Raw genomic sequence first — 10,694 nt, forward strand, 5'->3', positions numbered from 1 at the left:
AACAGTGACAAACTGGATTTTTAAAAATTCTTTCACTTTTAATAATCGAAGGTGTTACTTGTAACACAAAGAAATGTGTTTGTTTGCAATTTATTTTAAGTTGACACTGTTTGTTTTAATATGAGAAATTAATTCAACAATATAATTCATATTGAATCATAGAATAAAGGCACGAGCTCCCAGTAAACTACTTTTTAAATTAAAAGGCATGCATCCGATGAAGTGAGCTGTAGCTCACGAAAGCTTATGCTCACATAAATTTGTTAGTTTCTAAGGTGCCACAAGTCCTCCTTTTCTTTTTGAGGATACAGACTAACACGGCTGCTACTCTGAAAGCTTTTTAAATTAAATGACTGCAACTTAAAAATATCTAATCATGAGTCTGACACTTATGTTCTTGCTGAAAGGGCAGGTCTCATGACAGTTTAGCACTGATTGAATGAAAGCACATCTGTTGGTATCAATAGACTCAGAATAACTGTTGTGAAAAATATACTCTGTATTAATCTATGTCAACTGCTATAACCATCCTAGTATGATATGATAAGTAAAAGATCTTAAATATGAAGGTAAACAAATAATACTCAAGTATCAGAGAGGTAGCCGTGTTAGTCTGTATGCACAAAAACAACGAGGAGTCTGGTGGCACCTTAAAGACTAACAGATTTATTTGGCATAAGCTTTTGTGGGCAAAAAACCACTTCTTCAGATGCATCAAATAATACTGAGGCTATCAGACTGAGGCCTTGAATGACATTCTGCTTTACACTACTTAGATATTTTTAGCCTATATTCTGTATTTTCTGATAGTCAATAAAATATTTTAGAATGTAAATACAAAGCCCTGAACACAATGCACACAACTGAAAATGCTAATAGATTTTGTGGGCTATTGTGGAGAGAAGTTTACTAAATCTCTTTTTTCATCACAGAAATTGCATACTGCGTACTGCAAATGCATACTGCATCTGATGAAGTGAGCTGTAGCTCACGAAAGCTTATGCTCAAATAAATTGGTTAGTCTCTAAGGTGCCACAAGTACTCCTTTTCTTTTTGCGAATACAGACTAACACGGCTGTTACTCTGAAACCTGTCATTAATTTGTAGAACTTTCTTCCGCAGGATGTTGTTGAAGAAATTAGCTTCCTAAATTTTCATAACTGGATCAGACATTTATACAAATAATAATAATGGCATCTGCAATTATACAAGGGAGGAGACAAATTATAAGACTATCAATCCTCATGCTTCAGCACTAAGAAGATCAGTCTGTTGGGATTGAAAAGGAATATCCCCCAATACTGCAGTATTACAAAATCATGTGTGCTATAGGGTCTTTTTGAATATAGTCCTCTGATGCATTTGGGGACTGCCATTGGAACATAGGATACTGCGCTGGTTGGACCATTGGTCTGTTTTGATTTAACAATTCCTATGTTCCTATTATTAACCTGGTAATACAGATGATTTTAACGTAATGTGATGCTGAAGGAAAAATAGAAATAATGGGAAAAGATTATACAGTTTATGTAACATACGTTTAGATCTCCCCTTCCTGTACATTCCAACACATTTTCATTTTCATAAAATCATAGAATATTAGGGTTGGAAGAGACCTCAGGAGGTTATCTAGTCTAATCCCCTGCTCAAAGCAGGACCAACACCAACTAAATCATCCCAGCCAAGGCTTTGTCAAGGCAGGCCTTAAAAACCTCTAAGGATGGAGATTCCAGCACCTTGCTAGGTAACCCATTCCAGTGCTTCACCACTGTCCTAGTGAAATAGTGTTTCCTACTATTCAACCTAGACCTCCCCCACTGCAATCTGAGACCATTGCTTCTTGTTCTGTCATCTGCTACCACTGAGAATAGTCTAGCTCCATCCTGTTTGAAACCCCCCTTCGGGTAATTGAAGGCTGCTGTCAAATCCCCCCTCACTCTTCTCTTCTGCAGACTAAATAAGCCTAGTTACCTCAGCCTCTCCTCATAAGTCATGTACCCCAACCCCCTAATCATTTCCATTGCCCTCCGCTGGATTCTCTCCAATTTGTCCACATCCCTTCTGTAGTGGGGGGACCAAAGCTGGATGCAATACTCCAGGTGTGGCCTCACCAGTGCTGAATAGAGGGGAATAATCACTTCCTTCGATTTGCTGGCAATACTCCTAGTAATACAGCCCAATATGCCATTGCCTTCTTGGCAACAAGGGCACACTGCTGACTCATATCATATTTTTGCTTAATATGGGCACAAAGACGGTAGAGAAGTTCTTGTATAAACTGGTTTGATCTAGAGTTAGTTATGAGTGGCTGATAAGGATTCTAACCAGTTGGCCTGACTCTCCTCTTACTTATGATAGTTTTATACTCCATTGACCGCAGTGGAGTTACTCCTGATTACACCAGTATAAGAGAAGAATCAGGTCCAGTACATATTTGTCACTTTGGTAGTTGAGATCAGAACTTATTAATTACCTGAGTAACAAAAGAACAAACAAGGAACAGAACTATCAGGATGTTTAGGCCTGATCCTACTCCCCCAGCAGTCACCTGGGGCCTGACTGTGCAGCTGTTTTCACAAGCAGTCCTACTGAAGTCTGGATGGCTTTTGCCAAGTAACTGCTCAGCAGTGAGAACAAGGGGTCCACACTCTGGCCCTTGGATTTTTGTCACTGATGTCAACAGGAAGAAGATCAAGCCTTTACAGGATAACTGCTCCCTCCTAGTGGCAGCCTTCTCCTTCTTCCTCCCTTCCCTTCTCTTGTCTGTTTATGACCCTCACTTCTCATGTTACCTTTATTTCAATGGGAAGGACAATGTCTTAATTTGTTTTGGGAGACGCCGAGCACATTCCTATGTACTACAGAAATGTAACATTGTAATAAGAATAGTATTCTCCCTCTTATTATGTTCCCAAAGGAAAGGAAAAATAGGGAAAAGCTTGTTCAGACTTTCCTGGACAATTTGTTTTTGTAACTGGACTTACGAAGAATTTGTTTTGTGGTTCACTGAAGCACAGAACAATTGCATCCTCTGAGCCAATCAGAATGTGGCTTTCTAACAGTGATACAGTGAGCAGCTGTCATTCCGCTATACTCACTGTCAGAGTTAGCTAGTTTTGAATTGAGTGGCTAGATCTCTAGCCCCTTTGTCTAGCTCGTTTGTACTGAATCATTTTTAAAGAAAATAAATAGTCACTGGAATAGATGGTTGTGGCTGGAGTGGTGTGGAAATATGTTCAGAAAAATAAAGAACTATGGGAGATTCATAGTATTTTGTTCACTCAAAAAAGTGCCTGTTTTCATAGAAAGTGTTACTAAGGTACATGAAATTTTCAAGCAAAACTGGAAACAAAAAACGACCTAAACGATAATGGGTCCATTTTCCAAGCAAAGCTGATTTTCACAGAGGAAACATTCTTGGGTTTGTGTTGTGCTATGAAGAAAATAGCCATTTAATTGGAACCATGAATAAAGCAAAATTTAAAGTCTGAAATCAGAAAAACTGACCTAAATGTTAAAGCAAAATTCTGAAAAATAGAAGCTAATGGTGTTTTGTCACTAGCTGTGATATAAATGACGAGCGGTTTCTGCACAGTGTTTATAATACAGCAAAGAGCTTTAATCTGGTTTAGGGTTCTACATAGTTAATGTTTTGGGCTTGAATTGGTTCCCAGTAGAATTCTAAGGGAGTGTTAGGATGGATTTTAGTGGGACCAGGATTGGGCCTTCTTATTCCATTCAAAAGATCAGCTCATGCACCCTGGATCTGAACATGGATGGAACCCTCTGTGCCTGGATCTCCCCACTCCCAGGTGGAATGGGTGTTCTGGGAAAAGGAGTCACCTTCACTGAAACATCCTTTTTCCCTGTAGGGCCTTGCAGAGTGTGTTTCAAATGGTGGTATCTGTGGGAGGGGGGAGGCATAGGAAGGTTGGCAGAGGGTGGCAAACTACACTTTGGGTGGGGCAGGGCCAATGAGTCACACAGTTTCCCTTCTCTTCCCTGTGGAAGTTATCTGGGAAAGGTAATAGAGCCTGGGCCTGTATTATCTTTCCCACAGAGCCACTTCCTCCGTGGTCATGAGGACAGCCATGACTAGCAGAGCCATGCAGTGTGTCTGGCCTGGAACCACGCTACCAGGAATTGGGCAGGCAGACAGTGGGGCTCCAAAGCTGATTCAGAGGCACAGTGCGTCTCAGTGCGATGGCTCTGACCCTCTGCAGATCAAAGGTTTGTGATAGGGCCCCAGAACTCAGTCTGTGGGACTGGGGTGAACCCTGCCCTCCTGACTGAATGGTGTTGGAGCTGCTCTGTGAGGAAAGCCTCCAGGAGGTATGTGATCCAGCCCGGCGTATACTGCAGCACATTTGAAGTTGCAGCAGTGGGTAATTCCAAAATATTGGCTTTACAGAAAGGCCTTTTCCTGCTTGATTTGTTTCTGTTTGAAGTCTACAAGCCTCCAAAGATCAAATGAAAGCTGTGCTCTTGTGAAATGCTTCTTCCCAAACTAGTGATTTCAGATTATTCCAGTATTGATTCAGTTCAGCTCTGGTGGAAGAGGCCACCTTCAGAAAGGCCGCTCACTGCTTCGACCAGCACTTGACTTCTGCAGGCTTCTTCAGTCTCCAGGCCTATGATGTGTTTATTTTCCGTTCGAGTTAAATGGTCATGAAATAATAGAAAAAAAATCTTCAAGAATAGGCATCTGTATTCCAGCTAAATTCATACAACAGCCCTGCCTTTAAAAGCATTCTAAAAGAGCCTCACCATTCCTCCCTCCTTTCATCTTTTCAGACCAAGCTGTCTTCCTTACATCTCAGCTATGAGAGGCACAACATGCTGCTCTCTGAGGAAAGAGAATCTCAGCTACAGGGAAGAGCTAGCCATTAAATCAAACACATAAATATGAAAAGAAGCGGCTCTGTACTTTTTTGCAGTAAATAACAATGATCGTGGTTATCTTCTGAATTACAATAGGAAACTGTGTCCCCAGCCAATATAGCAGCTACAAAGATTCTAGAAACTACCACTAGCTATCTTGGAACACTTCACTTTCCTAAAAATCTGGGGTTAGATTTACATACCCCTTGGTCTCTATTATACATGCATAGAGGAGTCCTCTGTGACACCCTTCCCTCCTTGGGGCTGGCAGAGCCCTTTCGGCATGCTGGGGGATCTGTGCTGTAGGAGGGTGTGGAAACAGAGTCATTCAGGAGGATGAATGGATGGTAGGAATACCCACCATCCACCCCACCCTGGCCTCACAGATGTTACCTAGAAATGATGATATGATCCTAGGCGCCATCACTTTTTCTGTGGAGCTCCAGTCTAGGGATGCAATGGAGTTGGGTTGCTGAGGAGTTGGGTGCTAGGGCAGAGAAACAGAGGCCAATGTAAAATGGCACAGTTTTCGAATGGTTTTCTACACACAATGGAGTCTCTGTGAGAGAATCATTATAGAGATTTCCATACTCTGAGTGGGGAGAATCTATCCTCTATATTTTGTTATTACGCCAAAGAAAAGAAAAGAGATGTAATTCTTCTATGAAGTTTAATTATTTAACAGATCACTCTTTCCTGTTACTTTCCTTCTACTATTTATGTTCTTTTCTGTTTAAAATACATGTGATTTGCATTCATTTAAAATCCTATTTTAGAACAAACTGTCAAAAAGAGTGTGCTGTTGCAGCAAGATGCACAGACTGGTTCAGTAGTGCTGCAGGACTCTACTTTTTGTCTTATGCTTAACAAATGAAGATATGTCACTATGAACTCACCCTCTGGCACCTTTTCTGATTTCACAGAGGACTTATGCTGCTATTAAAGGAGTTATCCCGGATTTACCATCATCTAAGTGAGAGCAGAAAGAGGCCCCCTGTCTGTTGTGTTATTGCACGCATAGATTCATAGATATTTAGGTCAGAAGGGACCATTATGATCATCTAGTCTGACCTCCTGCATAACGCAGGCCACAGAATTTCACCCACCACTCCTGCAAAAACCTCACACCTATATCTGTGCTATTGAAGTCCTAATCGTAGTTTAAAGACTTCAAGGAGCAGAGAATCCTCCAGCAAGTGACCCGTGCCCCATGCTACAGAGGAAGGCGAAAGGAGGTGATATAGAATGAAATGCAAGATAGGGAAATACCTGCACGACAGGCCTTAGGTGATTTGTCTGAAAACGTTTTCGGTGGCCCCTCCTGCACCAACCCAAAATGCACAAGCAAAACACACCAATTAGAAAAAACTAACACACCAGGGATTTGGCACCCCTGAATGTGATCATTTGGCACCCCCAAATGTTGGCATTCAGGGTGGCTGCACCAATTATCCGCCCCAAAGGTTGGCCCTGAATATATACTCTAAAAAAAGTGGTGATAAGATATGCAGAGATTAGCTTTCAAAACCATATGCGCACACTTTCTTGTTTTGCCCACACAGCTACATATTCTGCATGTGCAATTATTTTTTTGCAGTGACAATGTAGGCACTTATTTTAAAAATAATTGGCTCAAAATACCATATTCATGTTACACCAACAATTTAAAAAATACAGACATTCACTAATCTGCATTTTCTCCCCCAGTTATGTTCAGTTTTTAATCTACTGATTTAATTTTTCAAAAGAAGTTTCTAAAATTGCATTGAGAGGTATGAATGTCCAAGTATTTGGCAAGCACTTTTTCAAGAACAAGCGGTAGTCTGAGCTAGAACCCTTTGGACATTATGCACACAATCGAATCGGTTGACATCAGTTGTAACTGCTACTCATTTTGCCCAAGCAAATGCAGTTTTTGTGTATAAATTTAGCCACCCACAATTACTTGATTATGAGAATATATGTGCTTAGATATTTAGGCATTGAAAACCACACATTCAACTAGAGTTAAGGATAGATCATTGGCCCCACAGTGAACAAAATATCTAAAATATTCTGCATGTCATTTCTTTACTTTTTCAGATAGAAGAGTTTCGAAGACTGAGGACACATGTTAAAGGTGCAGAACTTTTAGAAGGCTGTGATGGGATATTAGGAGATAACTTTAGACCAACTCAGCCACTTAGTGACAGAGTCATCAAGGCTGCATTCCAGTAGCAGAAGAAAAAACAACAATGAAAACAAAGCTTTATTTAGGTAAGTGAAAATTCAGCGGAAAAACAAAAATGGGAAGTAAGTCTATTAAAACAATTTTCACAATAGAGATTGTGGTTTAGGAGACAATGCTTTTAGACAAATGCCTTGGGTAACCCATGTACTTTGAACCTTGCATTATTTTAATTTTTCATCTGATACCACCATATGTTTTGCCTTTATCTGCTCTCTCAAACACCTTGTAATAATTAGGTTCAATATAGGCTCTGTCCAATACTCAGTAAAGTCAACTGGAAATTCTTTAAAATTCTTTGATTTCAGTGAACATTGGATTGGGCCCTGTTAGAGCAATTTGGTTTCCTGTGATAAGAAGTGTGCTAAACCTGAGGACAAGTGAGATTTTCCTAGTGATATGGATGCACTGGTTGATTTTCACGTTTTGTATTTTTAGGACTCCAGTCACCAATGAGTCATTTTAGTGTTACAGAGCTCCACTCCTTGAGACTGATAAAGATGGAAGAAAATGACGTCATCTCAAAGGAGGGTTGTTTCATTTGGATCTCCTCTGTCCTCTGTTAAAATGTTACTCTTTTATTCCAAATGCTGCACATTTAGTTGGCACAGCCAATGCATGCAGAAGAGAGGATGCTGAATAATTGGCCTTTTCATGGCTAATGTTAATTTGTTGTTCCATTAATCAGAGTAGGTGTGATTATTTCTTGCATCAGTAATGTGTTTAGCTTCCACTGGCTTGAAGAACAAGAAGTAAAAGATGACTTTGGGTCCCGTGCATAGGTGCAAATACACATTTGAACCTTGACTACCCACACGTCAGTTAATCTGTTTCCCCATACCTTACATTTAAAAATCCCTCAATATTCCAGCATAAGTCACCAACCCTCATTACACTTAGATAATCAATGTACTACACAGCAGCCTAGTGATGGGATATACTAACACTGAATAAAAGAGAACTTACTATGCAGACAATAGGATCGGCCCCAACTTGGTAACCAACATTATTATTTAACAGCCCTCCAACATTGTCAAGAAAATGGACCATTCCAGATGCACAAGCTACTCACTTGCTCTCTGTAATGACTGATGATGCAAAATAAGTAGACATATCTCCACAGCTACAATGATCAACATCCTCCCCGCACAACATACATTTCAGGATCCATGGGTCTTATACACTCCTGTCACAATAATATGATGTACCTCATCCAGTGCATCAAATGCCCCAACCATGTGGGTGAAATGAGACAATCACTATGTTTCTTGAATGAACTCACACAGAAAAATGATAAAAGACAAAAACACCATATCACCCATGGCCAAACACTTTTCACAAAGTGATCATTCCATCTCTGACCTCTCAGGCCACAAAGGAAACCTGCATAACACCTTCAGAAGGTGAGTCTGGGAGCTTAAATTCATAACTGTGTTAGACCCTTAAAATCATGGACTCAGTAAAGACATTGGGTTTATGGCTCATTACAACAATCCGTAACCCACCAACCCTCCTTTGTCCTATGACTGCAGAGGTGTTACCTGCCCACTTCACCTTGAATGGTCTCTTGCAACATGTGTTAACGTTATGCGTAACAATTTGTATTTAGCTGTGACACTCTGAGTACCTTTCCCATACCTGAAGCAGACCTCTCTGTAAACTCAAAATCTTGTCTCTCTCAACAACAGAAGTTGGTTCAATAAAAGATATTACCTCACCCACCTTGCCTCTCTAATCTCCTGGGACCAACACAGCTACAGCAACACTGCAAACAAAATAGAAAAACTAATGACATTCTGCTCAACCACTAAGAAACGTTCTCACCCTGGGCAAATGGATGAGTAGATCATCTATAAAACTTCTCTAGCCCTGGAGTGTCTGAGTGTTGTACCAAAATAAACTTCAACTAAATACTACAAGAGCAATTAGTCCACAGTTATCCAATAACCTGTTCAGCTCTGCAGGAAGAATCCAAATACATAAAAGCAACAATTTCCTTAGCTTCTGGCCCCTTTAGAACTACTGGTTAAAAAGAAAACAAGCACATATTGAACCCCACTTGAAAGAATGCCACCGTTTGGTTTGGTGTACATAGAAGGGAGAGTACTTCAGAATACTGCCAGAGTGTGAAATCTTAGCCTGATTAATTCAATGGCAAAACTCCCACTTGACTTCAGTGGGACCAGGATTTCATCCCTCATCTTTATGAGATTATATTTTGGGCTCCAGCTCCCAATCTTGATTGGCATAACAAGTGATCAGGCAGAAGATGGCCCCTTTGGTAGATTGGTAACTTGAAAGGATCAGAAAATGGAGCCATTAAAACCAATGGGTTATAAATGGTCTCTCTTAGTGTAGTAATCCTTTACACAGAGATAATATGAATGACATAAATTGTTAAATAGGCTAGTGCAGTGGCCTAGCATTCTGGTGGAGGGTTTTAATCAAGCCTTAAAAACATTTTCTAGGTAAGTACTTACCATGTATTTCATACCTATGTCATACCTGCACAGATTTTAACAGTGAAAATTAAATACTGGTCTCTCTGTCAGCATTGCTTCCACACTCCTATATTTAATTTTTGGACACATCCCTAAGTCCACTGAAACCTCAATTACATGGGCCTCTGCAGCCACAAAATGTCATCACTTTAATCATGAAATGGGTGATTCAAATCAACTTGTCTCCTGCAGAAAAATTACTTAGGAAAATCACAGCAATATTTAACTACATTTTTTTCCTCTGTGAGTGAATAATGCCCTAAGGCCATTGCAGGTAATTCAGGTCTCTGAAACAGTGAAATTACTTTACATGCTGACTTTGAATTTTAAGCATGAAAGAGTTTCTTTTATAACTGTTGGAATTGAAATGTGAAAACATCTCCCTTTGCTTTTATGTTTGAAATGTTATTACATTTGTCAACACCTACAAATAATAGTTTTAAATAATCAGATTTGCCTCGGCCTTGCTTCACAAAATAACTTCCAGTTTCAATTTCCAAATGATGGATTTTTATATGTAAAATGGTAGTATTCACTCTTGGGCTACGCTAGTTAAGGACTCTACAGTACTGAAAAAGTTCTGTGGCTCTGAGCATTTTATAAGTCTACAGAAGACATGGATCTCGGCTCTACACCTGATTGAATTATTTATCAGAAACTCATTTTGCCAAGGGCAGTCTTCGTTTTAGTTTTGGATGCAGTAGTCCAGATAGCATTAAGCTAATCAAGGGGGAAGAGTATATCCTCACTGTTGAGTTTGTCTCTGAGGAACTCAGAGTATGATTTATGAAGGCTAAAAACTGCCCCATTCACAGTCCAGCTTTGATCAGCCCTGTCTAGAGAAAGAAGTGAGATGAGGGGAAGAAGAAAGGAAACTCTTATGTTCACTTTGTAGAGTGTTCCTGGCACTGTCCTCATTGGTGAGAGGGGTTGAGGGACTGCAGCCTCAGGGATCCATGGGGAAGACACCTACCCTACTATGTAGAGCCATCACATCGGGATGGCTAATGCTCTGCATTTTCTTCTCCCCAATGACAGTGGAGTGTCAATAGGAATTGTGTTGACACTGGCTGGATCCTCCTGTG

The 10,694-nt window shown here is 40.2% G+C and overlaps 1 protein-coding gene across 3 annotated transcripts in view; it reads left to right on the forward strand.

Moving 5' to 3' along the window:
• The window catches only part of CA8 (carbonic anhydrase 8), a 49,615-nt gene extending 40,790 nt beyond the window's left edge, over positions 1 to 8,825 (forward strand). For 2 of the 3 annotated variants that reach the window (XM_007059462.4, XM_037892566.2), the window contains 2 exons: positions 6,964 to 7,137; positions 7,547 to 8,825. In XM_007059462.4, the coding sequence (XP_007059524.3) occupies positions 6,964 to 7,098 (135 nt within the window). In that variant the 3' untranslated portion in view covers positions 7,099 to 7,137; positions 7,547 to 8,825. Of the gene's footprint in view, positions 1 to 4,060; positions 4,231 to 6,963; positions 7,138 to 7,546 lie in introns of those variants that run through there. The other variant, XR_006288513.1, reaches the window with a different exon arrangement.
• Positions 8,826 to 10,694: the final 1,869 nt, after the last annotated feature.

Source organism: Chelonia mydas, chromosome 2 (genome assembly GCF_015237465.2).
Source record: "Chelonia mydas isolate rCheMyd1 chromosome 2, rCheMyd1.pri.v2, whole genome shotgun sequence".
Taxonomy (NCBI): domain Eukaryota; kingdom Metazoa; phylum Chordata; order Testudines; family Cheloniidae; genus Chelonia; species Chelonia mydas.